General features: G+C 35.6%; 1 protein-coding gene across 1 annotated transcript in view; it reads right to left on the bottom strand.

The window, feature by feature from the left end:
* LOC145677045 (uncharacterized) overlaps positions 1-19,951 on the bottom strand; it is a gene marked incomplete at both ends in the record, with an annotated part of 104,704 nt that overhangs the window by 67,077 nt on the left and 17,676 nt on the right. The window contains one exon of the mRNA XM_081747739.1: positions 2,100-2,218. Coding sequence (XP_081603865.1) covers positions 2,100-2,218 — 119 coding nt within the window. The remainder of the gene's footprint in view (positions 1-2,099; positions 2,219-19,951) is intronic.

Below are 19,951 nucleotides of genomic sequence, written 5' to 3'. Positions count from 1 at the left end.
ATAAACAACACTGTTCTCGAGTCGGTCTTTAAAAGTAACGTTTCCCACGTTAAAATGCAAAGGGACGGGGAGTTTGAATTTGTGACAAAAATTGACTATTTTACGAGACCTATGAAACTCGGACATGAAATTCCGTGTATATTATCCTAATTTAAAATAATCAAACACATGTTTCAAAGATTTAAGAAACTTTGCTTTTGAAAAGAGGAAGCAGCATCTCCTACAATGATTTTCTTCACGTTCGAATCTTCAAAAAGTGTCATCATTTAATAATAATAATAATAATAATAATATAAAAATTTTAAAAAAACTTTTAAACACAGTTAAAGTTAAAAGTTTTATTATGTCAGTTGCATTAAAGTGTGTATCAAAAGGGAGATAATAATGCGCTCAAACGTTATGCCGAAAAATAGAGTATATCATAAGCCAATATTGTTAAGAAGATGAAGTTTCGTATATTAATAATTTTCAAAGGCATCAGTGGTGGTTGTATTATACATAATTAGTATTTAATTTATTTGATTATTGAAAGAAAGAAAAATATGTACCGAAAAGGACATTTTACAATGAAAGACCAACAAATAAACAAAATTTTCAACTTTGCCAAGGTCTGTGTATGAAAAGTATCCTGGGATTCGTGTGGTGAAACTGAAAATTCAAAAATGAAGATGCCTGATTTTGATGGGAAACCGATTACTGTAAAGAAACTAACTAATCACTAACCTATGTTCGCCGGATAAATATGATTTCTCTGCAATTACTTTTTTACAATGCTAATTAGTTTCGAAGCACAGATTGTATTTTCCACTAGGGTTGAAGACTATCCCTACTACACTTTTAAATGACAACTAATAGTTTACGCTCCCAAAGTGGTGCATCTTGAAGAAAATCATATTGATAAAAATAAAAAAAACTTTTATGATTTCAAGCTAAAGAAAGAAAATTAATATAATATGCTAATTGTTGTATGACATAATTAGAACATTAGGTAAGTCCTCTTCCCTTAGTCTGAAGTAACGAAAGTTTAATTTTGACTAATGTGACCCCTCAAAAGACGCCACACCGTTATTATTTTTGTTTATTTTCTACACGTTACCTCCAAAGACTATTTATTAACTTTCATTTTGGTAATCTTACATTAGTGTTTTGTTATACGTTAATTAAAGTTTCCTTTTAGGTTATGACAATGACTAGAACTTACAAACTCTTCACAATTTATTTTTAAGACAATTTTTAATTATATGAAAATATTCAAAATACTAGAATGAAGCGAATAGTATTAGGAAACATTTCTGCAACAAAAGGTGGTTGTTAACGAAATGACACAAACAAGATCAAGAAAATAAGAAAAATACTGCAAACTATGGGACTTGGACAGAAGAACACCGGAAAAGTGAAACAAAAAGAGATTGCACGTTAAGCTATTAGTCTATGAAGGTGATTTGAGTACTGATTCTTCGTAAACATGTATACCCAAATCACAAACCTACCTGGTCGCTTCATTTTGCATATCATGTGGCTTGTTGCTACATATTCCCTTATTTACGTGTAAAATGATTAATACCTATTAATATTATGACTGTGTCGTATGTATAAGTAACATTATGAAACACTTATTTGTATTTCTAATAAGGCATAAAATTCTCTCTTTGTAATTTCTCCGTACGTCTATTAGCTGTACGAAAACGGAATTCACAACATGTAGATGAAAGATTGAGAGCTTTATTTTTAATTATACTGTGCTTTTTTCTACTTTTTCTTGAATTATTATCATTATTTATTTATTCTTTTTGAAACGTGTATTTTCTTATTGTGCATAATTTCAAGAAGATATACGAAATTTTCTCTAATGAGAGAGAGAGTTATTTATATTCATGGAATTTTTGAAGACAGTGACAACTCTTTCAACAGCATTTACAATTGATTTCTTAAATAACCTTCCTAAAACTCAAAGTATTGTTTACAGACTCCTCTTCTTGCTTAGAACAGTGTAAAATTCCGTAATGAGGTAACTTAGGTGATAAGCCTTTTCAGTCGTTTTGACTTATTCTTACTACTCAATATATTATTGAAATTTTTAAACTTTGAAATGAATGTACCTCTACCCATAACAGGCGAAGGCTGTGACAGGAGAGTAGCTAATCCATGGTAGATTGCTCCTTGTTTAGCTACTTCTAGGGTTACTATAGGTCCTGTGCGAACTAAGTACTCTGCAGCTCTGTAAAGAAAATTTATATATGTAAATTAGTTCACTTAGATATTATACTTCAATACAAGAACATTTATTGCAAATTAAGATCAATCACTCTGTTTGCATGGTACAGAGTTCGATTCTAGGAGGAATACTAAGAGTTGGATAAACACTCAACTATGAGATTTGAAGTCCACTTTAATCAGTTTAGGTCCGTCTTAAATAGTACCATTAAAAAGGTGACCAGTAACTTCACTCAGATATATCCCACATATTTTTTAAGTATTTCCCAAGGTGAAAGAAATATCAGGTTGTCTAAAAGGTGAGTCTGAGCTCAAACTTGAGCCTACATTTATTGTGATTGGGAAATAACATTATGAAATAACATACAAATTTTATTCGATTACTTTCCGAGGTTTTTCCGGCAACACCACAACCCGTCCACAGAATGTCTTTGTTTCTGGTCAAAAAATTGAGACAGATGGTCTACAAGTTTGTTTTGGAAGTAACTTAACACAATTAAGGAGCTTTACAGAAGCAGGAATAAATTATAGTTGATGGTACGAGATCCGGACTATACGGTGAACCTCAATTTCTGACGGATCGTTAAAGATGTATGCGTCTGGCGTTGTCGGTGTGATGTAATAGGTTGATGATCAGTTCCGGCTTTTCTTTTAAACTACTACATGAAATTGCGCTAACTATCGATGCCCTATCAACTGATGTCGATGTGATGCAGGATCCTTTTCCAATTCCACCAAGGACATACCTTAACCTTCCTGGGTGTTAGTGTGGGCTTTCCACGGACTGCAGTTTCTTCATGCTTCCATTACTATCTTTTCTCCAACTTATTCACTGTGATCAAACACTTCAGGGACGTCTCCAGTTCGTTACGTTCCGCAGAGCTTCGCAGAATAGAGCAAAATTTATTTAAGTTAGATTATTCCGAACTACGAATTTCTTTCTGTAGCCAGCTTTCTCCCAATTGTTTAACACTGCATGGTAATGGATGTTTAGGTTCTTGGCGATCATGACTGCTTACACACCATCTTGTTCGAATTCTAACTGAATATCAACGACTTTCGCTGTGATCGGTCGTCTGCTGTGAGGAGCATCTTGGACATCGAAATTTCCAGGACTAAAGCGAGTGAATCATTTTTGGCTGGTGCTTTTGATAACATATCTTGCTCATATAAACAGCACTATTTTCTCCAAGTGCCTGAACAACATTTCCCCTTCAGCGAAATAAAATTATAAAATCTAGCGCAGTTTTGCGGAAAGTTCAATCATCTTCATGGCGCAAGACCTGATGGCTGGTTATAACAATGCCAACACTTTTCATAAATCCACCACCTTCAACTAAAGCTTTCAAATGACGTTATGTCTGATCCGCTGCGATCAATACACCATTAGATTTGAGACACTAATGCCGCGTCGTGTGCAAAAGGCTCAACACATGTAGAGACTACCTGATACCAGAATTTTTTTCAAAAATTATTTTTGTTGACTTTTTATTTAAATTGATTAAAAAAAAAATCATATCAACTGTTTGTTCTTCCATATGAAACGTAAACTGATCACAAAAACTCGTACATTTTGAAATCTGCCCAGAGCATACTCACAGCAACTTAACTTACACTCCCCACTCGACCCTTGCTCCTGTGCTTTTTCCTTCTTCCCTGCCGCTTCGACAACAAGAAGAAGAGTTCCCCTCAACCACACTCCACTCCACATGCAGAAATGGAACAACAAAGATACAATAAATACAAGAACAAAATCCTAGCTACATGCATCGGGGCAAGTTTTAAAATATATGCATTATAAAATCGTGTGGATCAATAGTTTTAAGACTACTCGATATCACGATTTTTCTAAAATCATTTTTTTTTTTTTGGCTATTAAAAAAGAATAAAAACGAGGTTGTACATCTTAAGACCGGCCGAGAACGTGACTCACGGAAACTAAGGTTACTCTCCCCTCCCTCCTGATTTTCTCCTTTTCCCGATACTCTCAGATAACGATTTCCTCCTCTGTCCCGTTCAACTCCAAATGCAAGAATTTAACAATAAAAGGTACAACAATTAAGGAACGAATTTTAATTACATTAAATGTGTATCGGGAACAGTTTTAAATAGTACGCATTATAGAATCAATATACTAAATATCCCTCCTTAAATGGGTAAACTTCCAAATTGAGGATGAATTTACCTCATTACCCGTGTACGATTTAATATTTATTTATTTTATTATTTAATTGTATACTTCTCCAAAATATAAATAGGCCATTGATTTTTTTTTTGGTTCCCCAAAATCGTCGGTATGGTAACAATGTGTTCGAATAGGACTGGAAGTCCTAAGAAAAAAAACAACGAAACTTCCCAGCACAGCTCACAGTTCGCTGTTTAAATTACTCAGCTTCTCTTCTGTTATTTAATGTAGGATACTCTTAGAACAAAATAATACTCCGGCAAATGCTGGAAACTTGATTGTAAATAATACACACACGCTTTTCGAAGAAAACAAGTTTAAAAAGAAAACACCGAAAAGTTGTTAAGATGTTCGTTCTTTATCCATACAATAGGAGGAAATGTTTGTAGCTTTTCCATAGCTCTGCGTGTTAAGCAGTTTGTTTTTTGTGGGAATTCAATGCTTGTTCGAATCCCACTCGATGTTTTTACTTATTTTTATTTTGTAACTTTCCAGCTATTCTTGCCATAGTTTTATAGTATATGTATTACACGGAGATGATTGACAACTTTCTAACCTATCCAAATAATAATAATAATAATAATAATAATAATAAAGAAATCGTACAGATATGAAACATTTTCTATATATCCCAACGTGATTCTTTCTTAGTGCAAATCACTTCTTATATCGATACAGAAGATTTTTGTAAACTTGAAAGTATATCGGGATTTCTGCTGTTTCGGAAATAACTGTTAGACCAAATAACTTCTTCCCTCTAGAACGTAGTTATTATTATTATTATATTATATTACCGGAATTATTATTGAAGTGGGAAGCAAAAAGAGGTGTGAGGGTCTTTATATTATATATATATATTTGGCATTTGTTGTTACATCTATGACTTATCTGACGGTATTCAATATATATTCGAAAACACCAAGTAGTTAATATATAGGTTTATTGAAAATAGGAGTTTTTATTGTTTTCCTATTTTTCTTTTTAGAAAGAGTTGCGAATAATTGTTCTTTCTTGAAGTGTTAATTGTATTCAGGAACTAGAACTATGTAGACCTTTCTGTCGTTCGCTCGTTGGAACGTTCACGCTCCTCCTTTTTTTCATTCCTTTTTTCGCACTGTAATATAAACCATAAAGCCTCTGAACCGACCTCTGAATCTCTGGATTCGTGAAATAAATAAAGCAATAAGGCAAAAGTGGGCGGTGAGCAAAAGTCAGTCTCTACGACGTATATACACTCTGTAAAGAAAAAATAGCGACACCTCAATTCTCAAGCTAACTTACACAGAAAACCATAGTTGCAGCCAGTTAGAAAACGGATAGAAGGAAATGAAGAGTGGGATAATTCATTTGCGTTATCTGTGACACCTGTGGTGTACGACATCGCTTGCCAATTGTATGAGTATCAGAAATATTTTCGCTAGATGGCACTGAGTACGTCTCATAAATTATTGTAGTGAAAATTTTGCATTGCATTTGTGATGTGTAGGCTAAAGTAAATAGCATTTTATGATTGTTATTTGCTTTCTCATTATTTGGACAGAATCAAGTGGCAAAATTGTTGTTGTGTAGCGTTGTTTGTGTGTGATATTGTTGCTACATGTGGACTGTAAACAAATAAGATGTGTAAGAAATGTGACTTGTTGCCATGTGAACAAGACATAACTCTTGCTTTGCGCAGCTAAGGCAAATCTCTAATGAAATAGATGGAATGTTGAAAATTCATCTTTCTACGGCAGGAAGAGTAATTCACAAGTGAAAACAGCATAACAAATTGTCCTTTCGTCAACAGTGTGAAAGAAAAAAGAAAGCATCACCCAGAGCAGATTGCTCAATTAAATCCATAGCACTCCAGATTTAAGGAGTGATTTTTCCAGAAATCGCTTCTGCACCTTAACATGATCTTGGAACTGCAGTTACTCGTACAACTGTATTGTCTTGACTGTATGAAGAGGATATTACAAAGACTAAACCGCGTTGAAAGTCGAAACTGACAAAACACAGAGGACTTCAACATGTAGTTTTGTGAGTCAATATGCAACTTGGCCTTATGACAACTGCAAGAACGTCGTTTTCTCCGTTCAAAATAAGTTTAGAATAGTGGGAAACAATAGTCGTGTGAAGTTGTGGATACGAACAAACAAGGAACTTGAGAAGGATTTTGTTTAAGAAATGCAAATATTCAGTTACTGAGTAATGGTATGGGCTTGGTTCACCGTTAAAGACGTCAGAACGACAGATATATATGTGAAGGATCGTTTGATGCACGAAAATATCTTCAATATCTGGTAAAGTTCTTACAACAGCTAAAGATGTCCTTTCTGAATAAAATTTGGACCATTTCCTTTTCTAGGACGATGATTCTTCATGTCAAAAAGCGAAAATCGTTAATACGTGGTTCATGAATTTGACTATTTAGAGACTCATGTGGCCTACAAACTCACCTGACATGAATCCAGTTGAAAATTTGTGGAGCAGAAGATTCAATGGACAACTATCGATTCAATAGACACAGATAATCCGAGTGTTATTCCGTGAAGTCGAGGTTGCATTTTGCAATAGCCTTGTTACCAAAGGGCTACGATGATTCGCTGCACTGCAGAAAGCAAATGGTGCACATACAAAGTACTAGTTTAATGTATGGTACATCCCGACGTTTGCACAAAATATGTCTTACCCTTACGAAATTCCATTTTTTTTCTGCTTTTGTTGTTGATCTTTTTCAGTTTTATGTATAACTCTTCCTATAAACGATTTTGCTCCAAATACACACAGCTACTTATATATGCATATAAATACATTAAATGCATGTCAAAAGCCTGAAACTCTGGGGCAAGTATTAAGATTGAACTGCTCATTAGGAATATGAATTGTAATATTATCAGGAATTCATGTAAAAAATCATATTGATTAAAGTATGTTGCGAATGCCATATCCGAGCAAGTGTCGCTATTTTTTCTTTACAGAGTATATATATATATATATATATATATATACGACATGGGTGACAGTAAATGGAAACGTGTATTCAAGATACAGAAGTACTTTAAACTTTCCACTGAAATATCTGTACAAGCTAGCTACGAGTCTTTTGTTTTGGACATGGGTGTAGTCGGAACTACCCTTTCCTCCTACCAAGTTACAATTTAGGATCGAGCTTCTCACAGGAAGCGCACCCTACTGAAGGACGAAACAGATGTTAGCGAAATTATTGTACTATTGTTTCTTTGTATTCTAAAGAAAGAAGTAATTAAACTTTGGCAGAAACTTCTTAAGATAGATATCGATGCCCGTTCTATTTTTACTTGCGGACACCCTGAGAAAAGCAATTTCGTAAACTAAGCTTTGCGGGTTCCTTAAAAAATTAAATAAATAAATAAAATAACTGGGACAAGCAATGTATCTCGTTGCGCTCTCAAGTTTGTGCTGAATTACAGTGGAAAAATTTGAAGTTCCCACAACGGCAGCTCAAGAGGTCGTGTGAACCTGAATATTTTGCAAGCAGCCTTGGTTTCGCGGACACTAAAACGTCGTGGGATGGATTTTTCATTAATCAAGTAATCTTTTATTGAATTGTTTGTATGGGTGTGAAGACAAGAAAGCTGTAAATATTTCCGAATTATGAACATTTTAATTCAAGCTTAAATGTATAATTATGTTGTGTGTAGAGGGACGTCCAGTAGTTATCTGCAGGCATGACAAAAATATAGTCGCGGTTTCGAATTTCTTATTCTTTGAATCATGTTTTATGCTGTCTTTTCGTAATTTACAGTGCTGTCTAGGATATACTATAAAACGTAGATATTTTAATTATCATTTATGAAACTGCTGTTCCACACAAAAGTGCAGGGTGTCAAGTGTGGACAATGGGAGTAAATTATGCAAGATTTTGTGTTTTGTTATTACTATTATTATTATTATTGTTATTATTATATTATCCTGAAAGGCACGCAACGAACTTTTCATCTATTATGAACCTGAAGGCCAGGAAACTGGCACCTTTACTAGAAAAAAAAAAATAATAATAATAATAATTGCTATTTCCTTAAGGGGATCTTATACCTTTCACCACTGGTTTCTCAGTTCCCATAACATAACATGTAAATTTTACTTCATGAATATCTTACGAAATATGGTACGTAACAACTTAAAATTTTCCATATGAATAGAGAACATCAATAGAAATTAAGTTGTTTCAATTTCACGCTTAATGACGTAGATCACGAGTAATGAACTTTTTTTGGTAACATTGTAGTGGACTATATATTACATAGTGGTTGAAGGTATCTGCTCTAATTTGGTCTTCACGAACAGATGTGCTGCTGACAGGCAGAATTTCCCTCCCACTCTCAAGTCCTTTTCCAATGGGTGTGGTAGAACGCCCCGGGGTTCCACCCTCATCCTATTCGTTTTCTTCGTTTCTGCAGAGCAGGGAGATTTTCTGGCAAACGCCAGAAAGAAAGAACACGACAACGATTTCCTGCTGCTGCATTAGTTAGCTCCAACTTTATAATAGCACTGCCCTGACTGTGAAATATATATATACATATATATATATATATATATATATATACTTTGGGTAGTAGAATCAACAGTTCGATACAGATCGTGGCTGAAATTTAGCGTTCTTTTGCAGCACTAAGTTTGTATGAGACATTTACATGAATACAAAATACATAATTCCCTCTAGTCTAGTGACCAGGATTTGAAATTTGTGGCGGGTAGTTACTTCCGCTTCCTGGCAACATTATTCAAATTTTCAGGAAGTAATGAAAAAATCAACTTTACTTCAAGATCCATTTAACAGAAACGATGCACTGAACCCCAGCAACCAAATTGCCTGTGAAAAAATATACGTAAGTAACATTTCAAAAATACAGCAGCTCTTCCCGTTGGTGTAGTGCCTAGCTCGCACATTTTGGAGCACGGATCTCGGGTTCGATGTCCGGTGGAAGAGCCTTGAAATTTCAATGCCTTACTAAGAATACGTATCCCACTGAAGGCTCCGTAATCTCCAGTCTCTTACAACATTGGTACAGAAAAGGAAGCTAAACTCTAAACCCACAAAGCAAACCAAGCTAATAAAGGACGGACGCAGTAATGTCACCATAATTTAGACTACGTGGGCGATTTTATAATGTTTCAGACTATGGTCATAAATATGAGTGCAACTAGGGCTTCGAACATTTCTAGTTCTTGTTACTCGAAAGAAAGTAAGTAACATATACACATGATGTTAGGAAATAACTTTGGGAAGTGAATCCTCACGCGTAAACGTGAAAAAGCCTATAGACCAATCTTGGTGCACAAGTGCGTTCTTTCCGAGATATAGTCCGCAGAAAGTTGGTTGCGATGCACAGTGGTTCAGGACGAGCAAAAAGCTGGCCAAAACCCAATTTTTGAAAACTGCGTTAGAAGGACATTGGTTTAGTGTGTGGGTTACTAAATATTCATAGTTTCCTATATACAAATAATGAACACGAGTAACATGTAACATGTGAGTTAGAAAGGGTGAAAGTTAACCATTGTGGACATATCTGTGAAATAGCTGCCAAATAGAGTATTTGTCATTCAAGTTCATGGCTTGGTATCTGAGAATAAGTGGTTTCAAGAAACATTTGTTGTATATGGCACCAATATACCTTTCGAGGACTGCAACTGTCCAAAGTGGCTATGCAGTATCTTCCATATGTACGTTTCCTTGAACAAAATATGTTAATGTGACAAAATCTAATTTCCTTTAGCAAAAGGTCCACAAAACTACAGAGATTTATTATAGTGCCCAGCATTCCCCAGCAGAATTATTGAAATGGCCTGAAAGAATAATCCACGATGAATTGTTTTTCAGGAAGTTTAGGTGCGAATATGTGCGAATTCGTGAAATACGTATTCCTTTGTGATTGTGTGTGGTGCCAGGACCCAAATTAATTATTCCTACTTTTTACGTGCAGGACATTTATAGTTCATAATGATGCTGAGACGCATCCAGGTCAATACCAAAATGAAAGAAATGTAAGGACGTTGTCAAAGGGAACAAACACGGCATGTCCAGACCTGGGTTTTGACGTAATTGGACCTTGGTGATCTCCCAGCCCACGTTAGTGAAGACATTCGACGAATTGTTTCCAGGTTTTGTAGCTAAGTGTACCAAAAACTGTATAAGAGTGGCAGGAATCATGACATCTTCCTAAAGACATACAGAATGGTTTGATGAAGAACTGACATTTAAATTCCGGAGACAGATGATACGTCAATCAAATCCTGGCGGTTGTCCATCGGAGGATTTCAGAGAATCTATTGACAGAACTAAACGAAGGAAAGCGGAAGATTTACATACAACTGCAAGTACGTCGGAACTGACTTTTGCTGCCAAAATGAGGCTTCGGGCATCAGAACAACAAGATGCAGAAAAAGTACTTCGTGTGGTGACAAAAACAATTTTGACTAGGGTTCGTAAGATGAGAGAAGCGTTTATGAGCGCAAAGGACCAGAGCATTTTACCCAAACCGTGCAAAGAAAAAGTACTTGCATTGCTTCTCGATCGTAAGTTAACCAAAAGCCAATACAACTGTCTACGTCTTGGTGCCAAAACACGCAACGCAGACATTTATCACCAATCACCAAGTTATCACCAATTACTCGTGGCAAAGAAAGTTGTTACCCGTCAGATGAGAGTATTACTGTTACAGATATCAGTACAGAAATTAAATGGCAGACTTTATTATAGAAAAAAGTTGAAGGAGTCCAGTGCATCGAACAGCAGACTCAAGATCATCTATCAACTGTGAATGTTAGTGGATTCCAATTTACTGTGCATCACGAGATCATTCTCACTATGTTAGATGGAAAAGTGGTAATGCACTCCTGAATGCATCTCTTCAAAAGTGTTATATTTGCAAAACATATCCCAAAGAAATGAACGATTTAGAGAGAATTTCTATGAAAGACATAAACGCATCCACATTTCTCTTTGGATTGTCAGTGTTACATGCGTACATACGTCTTATATTGCATATAGACTCGATTTCAAGACATGGCAAGTTCGAAAGAAGCACAAGGAACTATTGAAATCACGAAAACGTGAGGTTTGGAAGCAGTTTAGAGAAAAAATAGGCCTTAATGTGACAGACCGAAAACAGAAGACAGTGGAACAAGCAAGGATGGGAACACTGCTAGGAGATGGTTTGCGGACTCACACCGATCTTTGCAAATAATGGGGATTTCTGAACAATTGATTACACGTTTTTCGCTGATACTATCTGTAATCAATTCTGGACTTGATCCCAACGCTTTCGACAGTTATGCACTGGAGACAGACAAGCTCTTTGTTCATCTTTACAGTTGGTTCTATGTGTCTGCTAGTGTCCATAAAATTCTTGTTCATGGATCGGCCACAGAATGCCATTTTACCAATAGGTCAGCTTTCAGAAGATGCACAAGAGGAACGGAATAAAGACTTACGAACATTTCGGAAAGATCACTCACGCAAATTCTCTCGCACTATTACGAATCAGGATACGCTGAATATGCTCCTTATTACTTCTGATCCCTTTCTTTCGCGTATTAGGCACATGGCTACCGGGAAGAAAAGACGTCGCTTGTCACATGAAGGACGACTGCTGTTAAACATGTCGGAGCGTGGACCAGAAGGAGCCTTCGCGGCGTCCAGCAAACAAAAGAATGAAGGCATTCCATTTTTATTCAGCGATATTGACAGTGAGAGTGATTATTGACGTACAAATGTGGTTGACAAAGTCAATTCTCGTTTTTCATTTATGTGTGTGAGTGTAATGAAGACTTGTATGTATGAGTGTAGTGCAGATTTTTGTGTGTGAGTGTACTGACGTAATGCATACCAATACGCAGTACTTTATCAGTATTTACAAACATTTCCTACTAACTCTCTCCTGCAGATAAGCCTAGTGCAACAGAACGATGAACGTGTTCGTTAATTCTTAGTGCTATAAATATACAATTTTTACATATTTGAGGCATTAGAAGCATTTTGTACATTGTTATAAACGGTTATAGGTTTTGGCCAGGTTTTTGCTCGTTCTGAACCACTGTGCGATGGTACAAAAAAGAAATAACTAGAGCGAAATGTTGGATAAGTGATTATTTTCAGCCTAGATTCTAATGGATATAGGAAATGTGCCAGTTCTCCAGGATTCTCCAGGAAAGGGGATGCATTTTCTTGTACCTCTAAAAATAAGAGTAGTTTCCTGAAGGGTGAAAATTAGGGAGAAAAAAGATTTTCTCGGAAACGTCTCCAACAGATATTGTTTATGTTTCATACATCAACAGTATTTACAACCCTATACTTATAAGTTATTTAGAAATATAAAAGTATTTCAGTCTTGGGCTGCTCTTTTCTGACGATTAAAAAAAAAAAAAAAATGTTTGTAACCTGACAGTATAGTGTAACTCATTTGTCCTATAAAGAATCCATGGGGTAGTTTACTCTTGGAAATAAGTTTCGATTTTCTAGAAATCATGACCCAGACAACTTTGTTAAATAAATATTTTATTAATAACAGCAAACCGGTCCAACTCGAGGTCAAAGGTCAACTAGCTCTTCGCTCAGAGTCAAGACTTTCATTACAAAAATGTGTATGCGCTTACGAATTTTATTGAAGATTTTGTAACCTAGTTGGTTGTCATAGCATAGCATAATGGAAGGTTTTATACTTCCAGCTTTATCCTAACTTAGCTCTAACCGAATCTATCTTAGGCTCTTATCTATTTCTTAACTGTAACTGTATGAACCACCCTTATTACAAATCTACAGTAGTTTTAACTTCATGTAAATAATTTTATATATTAGTTTCCATAACTCACAATCCCTTGTTCAGACGCGCTACTCGGTTCGGCTTAGTCAATTTTGAACAGTGCTGAATGGACAAACTAGTAAATAATTTATGCTCTACTGGCAACTAGTTTACGTATGACATCCAATTTGACTTATTTTATGGTTTAAAAATAGAGGCCACGATTATCCATAAAGTAAAGAAAATGGTTCAAAAACAAGTAGCAGTGCCACATGTACACAACGCAAAGGAGTTTGGTTTTTGTGGTACGATATTTTCACAACTAATATTGAAACTGGAAATTGTAGTAGATTTCTACCACTTCCGGTTTTAGTAGAGAGACTAGACTAGAGACGAAATAGATTCTTGTGACGCCTAATTGATTGCAGAAAACCGATTTGGTTGTCTATTACACTTTTTATTCTACAGCCATCACCGTTAAAACCGGAAGTGGTTGATTTCTATCTCTTTTGGTTTGAATAGAGGCTTAAGACTGAAGATAGTACTTATTTTTAGAACGCTGAATAGAAAGTAAAAAACCGCTTCTCGCTTTTACCATTCCTGTTCTATGGAGATCTCTATTGAAACCGGAAGTGGTTAATTTCTACGACTTCAGGTTTCAATTGGAGGTCAAACGAGGAGCTGGAAGGTAGAGACTCTTGAGAGCTACTCGATTGGAGGAAACAGCTTCGATCTTTCTTTTTTTTCCGTTTTTGCTCTAGGTAGTTCAATATTCGTTATCGTTAATTTGAATCATCATCGGTTTTAGTAAAGAGTTAATAATAGAGATTAAATGTGTTCTTACAAAGCACAAAACCGGATCTCACTACATATTACCGTTTTCGATTTATGGTGATCAATGATCAAATCGGAAATGGTTTATCTAAACCCTTCCGGCTTGAGTACATGATTTTAATAACACACTCAATTCCTGACTCTTGACTCCATATTTTGACCAAATTTGATGATGATCCAGGAAGTGGTTCTTTAGTTTTTTTTTTTTTTTTTTTTTTTTTTTTCACACACACGGACAGACATGCATACACGGGTATAGTAAATATATAAAGGAGTTTTGGTAAACCAAACTAGTTATTAAAAAAAGGAAACTTTGATTTTTGTCACCCCTGCATACAATTAATTCATTCTAACCGCAGAAACATCATCTGTGGTTTTCTGTGATGAATAATATAAAACGAAAAGAAATCTATCCATCCAGACAACAAATCATATAGGCAAATAAGAAACATTTAGACTTTCTTTGGTTGAACCTAGAACCTAGGTATAGTACTATAGTTGTCAGTGGCAGAGGTGAAAGCCGTTCGGAGAATCTGTCCGCCGCTTGAAGCAACAAAAGATGTAGAAAAGCAATCGGAAACATATGTTCGATACTGAGGTTTCACAGATCTATGTTCTATAGGTGCCGTCGTAAAGTTGTACGAATTCAGTAGGGAAGTGGGGTAGGGGTGGGAACGAAGGCTGCTCAAGGCGTAAATGATTATGAAAATGGAGGTGGTAGACACGAGTTTCGCTTCTCAAATTGCCACAATGCATTCCTCCCCAGCACGTGTTCTTCAAAGAATGTCACCCGTAGTAATTTATGAAGTATGAAAGTGGTCTTTGAATCTTTACCTGAAATAGTGATTCCGTCATTACGGAAGTAATTATTACAATTAATGTAAGTCATTAAGTTTAAAATTGAGATAACCACCTCCTTTGTATTGCTCTTTGGCATTCGTATAGAAAATTGCAAGTTTCTAAGTGCACTTTTTTGTAAGATATTTATGAATTAAACTTTACATGTTACCTTATGGAGATTCTGAATCCCCTGATGAAGGGTAGACATCCCCTTAACTTTACATATCAGCAGATATGTTTGGAAGCTGTATTCATTGTAGAACAATAGAACAAGAAGTATTTTGAAAAGAACACAATGTAACCGTACAACAGTCAAATTATTGCTTTGAAATATTTCTACTAAACCATGGACCAGAAAACTATAAAAAATTTCCTGGGGGATTTCTCGGTACTGGGAATCTGTCATAATATAACGAATGAGAAAATCAACTAGAATAATTCGTATCACTTGTTTTCGAAAGAAAAATAAAACGGAACTTTCACACAAAGTCATACTTGTACTTCCATGAAAATCGATTATTATGAACCCTGTGAAAACTATTAAAATATATTTATTTTCTCTGCTACTATTTGATGGATCAAGATGAAATTTTCAGTTTAAGTTAAATATTAAATAGGACACATAAATACATTTTATTATTCACCTAGTTTGCAATGTTCCCACGTAATAATTCAAGAATCGCAAGAAGGGACTTTTTTCTTAGAGAAATTTTCTTAAATATCCCTCAATTAGTTTTCCTTTGTACGTAGAAATGTCACGTTCATTAAGTAAACTGAAAGCCTACACTCTTACAAATCGATCGAGGTACCGCTTGTTCCAGTGTTGCACTAACGGTCTGATCTATGGTTATTCAAAGAGATTCCATCGATTCTGTAAATATATATGGGCGCTAAAGGGTTAAGGTGTTGCACATATATGTTGACCAAAAAGTATCTTTTGATTCTCAGGACTCTAAGGAATATTACTAATATAGTAGCGAAAATTCCCTAAAAGGGGGAGAATTATCACCCATTGGCCTTTGCTCTAAACTTGTAGTGCTTCCCAAGTGGATGGAGGTACTTCCGAATGGTTTCTCTATTTATATTGAATTGAAGTCCTCACATGTCTGGCCACTGTTCGCCTCAACTGCTTCCTGATGATTCTCATTTTGTACATGTGTCGGTTTTCCGGCATGTAGTGCATCTTCGAGTGTTTCGTCACCGTCCTTAAAATTGTTAAATCACCGCTGCACTCTTCGCGTAGTCACGACACCCTCACCAAAGGTCTGGCATGTCTTCCGCCCCGCTGCAGCGGGTTTGACCCCAGTTTGAACTCATACAGCATACAAGCACTCTGTGGATGCGCTATGCTCACTTTGTCCTTAAGCGAGTTCATGGTGTAACTCAACTACCACAACCAGGTAGTATGTTAGATATACCCACACCAACAAATGACGTTTGCCTTATCTCCATTCGCATTCAACTCACGGTGTGAGGGCCAATTGAAGACAGACCTCCACAAAAAGCGACGGTACTTTCTTCAGCTACCTTTATACGAAGAAATATTGTAATATTTTGTAAATAATTTTGGTGAAGGATTAAATCCTGGACCGTTATTGACTCTACCAATATACATTACAATATTTGTCTAATTCTTACATATCTATCCAATCTTACATATCTAATGTTGTCGCAATTTGCAAGAGAATAAAGAATTTTTCACAAAAGTAAGAAAATGAAAAATACACATACTGAACAATTACTTTATATAGGAAACTGCGACTACTTTGTTAGCTTAGATTGCGCTACAAAAGAAATAACCAGAATTCTAATTTATCATCTTCCAATGTTCCTTGCAGTATATTCGTTCTATAATACTAAAATGAAAATGAAATATGCACACACTGAACTACGGCTATATATAGGGAACTGTAACTGGTCTGCTAAGATAAAAGAAAATACGAATTTAACATGACCTAATGTTATAGTACAATATTTGTTCTAATACATTTAAAACTTCACTTGCCATTTTACTGTGCACTCACTGGCAAAAAACGCCAACTATTCACCCGCTAATTTCAGCAAAATTCCTCAATAACCATATTTTTATTAGAACCCCCTGGAAAGCTATAGTGAGTTATAATTGGTGCTTTCAATTGCTAGTAATTGCAATGTAAGATGACCACCGAATTTAACAATGTATTCACAATAGTTTACGACTCTTTTTCTTTTCTTATTGAAGTTTTTTGAAAAAGCAATCCATGCACATAAATTTGAATTCAGCACATGCACAGCACTGCAGACATACTAGTTTCGTCTTTCTTGCTGCATAAAGGTCTGCCAGCTGTGCATAACAAGAGGAACACCTTTCCTTTTTAGTAGTTCCTTTACGCAATGAGGAATTCTAGGTGAAACTACTGGGTCAACGTCTTGTGATTCGGAGATCAAGTGAAGAACCAACTTCTCCCTAAACTTTACTATGTCTATTGATGAGTCGCTTAATTTCTTGCGCAAAAAATGTGCGATAACAACAGCAGTATTCATTAACAGCTCAAACACTACTTTTCGGTATTAATTCCCCTTTTTACAGCTCTACCATATGATGCCATTTGATCCGAAACACCGATAAATGATTTTGGAGAATTGTACTCTACAATAATCGATGGCTTTCTCACAGTCCCCCATTTAGCTTTTACATCTATCATTTGTGGCACACTTCTTGTCAAAAACAATACTTCTCTCTTATCTTTCCACTTCCCAACAATAACTTTAGAGTTACTCTGTTTAGCTATCATTTCCCCTCTTCTTAGTTTTGCGTTCACAATTCTATATGGATTGTATTTTCTCTTCTTTCTTAGTGTGCCAGTAAGGTGAGTCTTCTTTTTGTTCAAAGCATGCAGAAGATTTACACTTGTGTAGTAATTGTCGGTATACAACGTACGTCCCGCCTCCGGCAGTGATTCTATCAGATTCATTATAACTTTCGAAGACGCCAGATCTATATTTGGAGGACTGTCGTTTTCTTCTGGTTTCTGTTTTTTCTCTGCCAGCATACAACTTGACACATCAAGTATATTCACCTTTTACACCAAGTTTGAAAAGTTTTGAGCCATATCTGTGCCTTTTGCCAGGGGTGTATTGTCGAAACCTTACGAAAGGTACCAATAGTTTCGTCTATGCAAATATCTTCTTCCGGACTGAGGGGATTTAACTTTGAATTTAGTAAATCAATCACTGAAGAGATTTTGTACAGAGGGTCATTTACTGGAACACTTTCGCTGTCCGAAATATCTATTAGGCTTAGCAATGCCTCAAATCTGTTGGAGATATTATTCTTGATATTTTATTCGCGTACAGAGATTTCTTAGACCGATAGTTTTGGTTTGCAATCTAGTCACAACCACGTAAGTACCTCAAGAAAGGTAGCAATTCTTTCTTAATTGTGTTCTTCCAAGTGGCCAATTTTGAGTAAAGTGCTGCAGCTTCTGATTCTACAGCTTCAATTATGCGCTGTTCTGTGTACCTATTAGTTTTTATCACTAATAAATACAACACACTGTCATCATCATCAACAACAAGAAGAAGAAGAAGAAGAAAAAGAATCAATTTACAGCTGTGGGCGTTTCTGTTACCTTATTCCGAACTAAATCGGATACTACAAAATCATGTCCACGGATCAAGTCAAAAACAATAACATCACCACAAACATCTACCTATTTTACAGAAATCAGCCTCATTTGATCCACTTCATGGACATCATTCTGAGTATTCATAATTTCATCTCCATTCTCGCTATATTCTCACTTTCATTACAAATGTCACTCCAACATAAAGTAGGATCATCTGAGACACACAAATTACGTAGATTACTAGGTTCACTACTGCTTTCATCACTTATATCACAGTCCTAATTTCATCGGACTCCATTTTCACGCACAATACAAAAGAAAGTTTCAGTCCAAGGCAACAATAAAAGGCGCGGAAAGTGACGTCACAGAGCTGCAACCTGCTGAAATTTTCATGACCCAAGTCAACATCTTTTTCCAGAGACCAAAGCTTCCAATTGAACATTTTAGTCAAATGAATCCTGTAAGTCTGGTACATACATAGGCCCTAGAAGACAACCAACCAATATGTATGAGGAAAATAGTAAAACCTTGCTGTGTATCAAATAGATACACATGGAACTAAACGTGTTAAATTCAAGAAAGGCAATTTGCGTACAAATTACCAAATGACCGAGGATCGAAATATTATTTGAACGACTGTCTTTTAACTGAATTCTAGTTTGTTGAAGTATACAATAAAGGTAACATGATTCAAATTAGGATCTTACCGTGAAATTGTAAAAAGTAATAAAAATGACGAGAAAATATTTAGTCATGTCAGAACATGCCATCATGTGTTTCATCAACGTTATTAATCAAATTTTATAAAAGTGAAAGAATGTGTGTAAGGCATAATACGTATTACCGTACCGTGTTGGTGCGAACAGCTTTTAACCCTCACAGATTTCGGCATCATTTTATACACTATATAGTTCCCTACACTTAGTTTGGTGAATGTACATAAATAAAAATGAAATAAACCTTGTCTGTTGCACGATCATTCCAAATGAATCTCTGAACATAATACTTGATTCGAGCTGGATTTTATCATTTCCCTTTGACCAAAATGATTATCCGACGGAAGAAAAGCGTATGTCACAAGTTTCTGCGATGCGGAACGATGATTGATAAGAAAGGTAGTCAATTGTATGGACTTCTATACATAGAATTGGCCATGATTCAACTGAAACTTTTGACATAAACTAGGTGCTTCTTCGTATGCTGGCCCTACTATCTCAATGTTGACTTGTCTGGAGTTTGCTTTGAACATTTTGCTTTGGACAATATCCTTTTCCCTTTTTTATTACGTACATAATTTCTCTTAAAAAGGATCATAGATAGAGCTACCGATTTTTTATATTAACAACTTTTTTGTGAGCAAATATTTGTCTCGCTTGGATATCCTACCTGGCGTTGGTATGATACACTTGGTAGTTTATGTTGGAAAATAGTTAAAGCTTGCTAATCGCAAATGTCGATCATAATTTCACTTGTTTACTTGACATGTGTGTAAAACAATGTTTATA

The sequence above is a fragment of the Thermobia domestica genome, unplaced genomic scaffold, assembly GCF_964235325.1.
Source record: "Thermobia domestica unplaced genomic scaffold, izTheDome1.hap1.1 HAP1_SCAFFOLD_564, whole genome shotgun sequence".
Taxonomy (NCBI): domain Eukaryota; kingdom Metazoa; phylum Arthropoda; class Insecta; order Zygentoma; family Lepismatidae; genus Thermobia; species Thermobia domestica.
The sequence above is the reverse complement of the archived record's forward strand: the minus strand, read 5'-3'. Positions and strand labels throughout refer to the sequence as shown.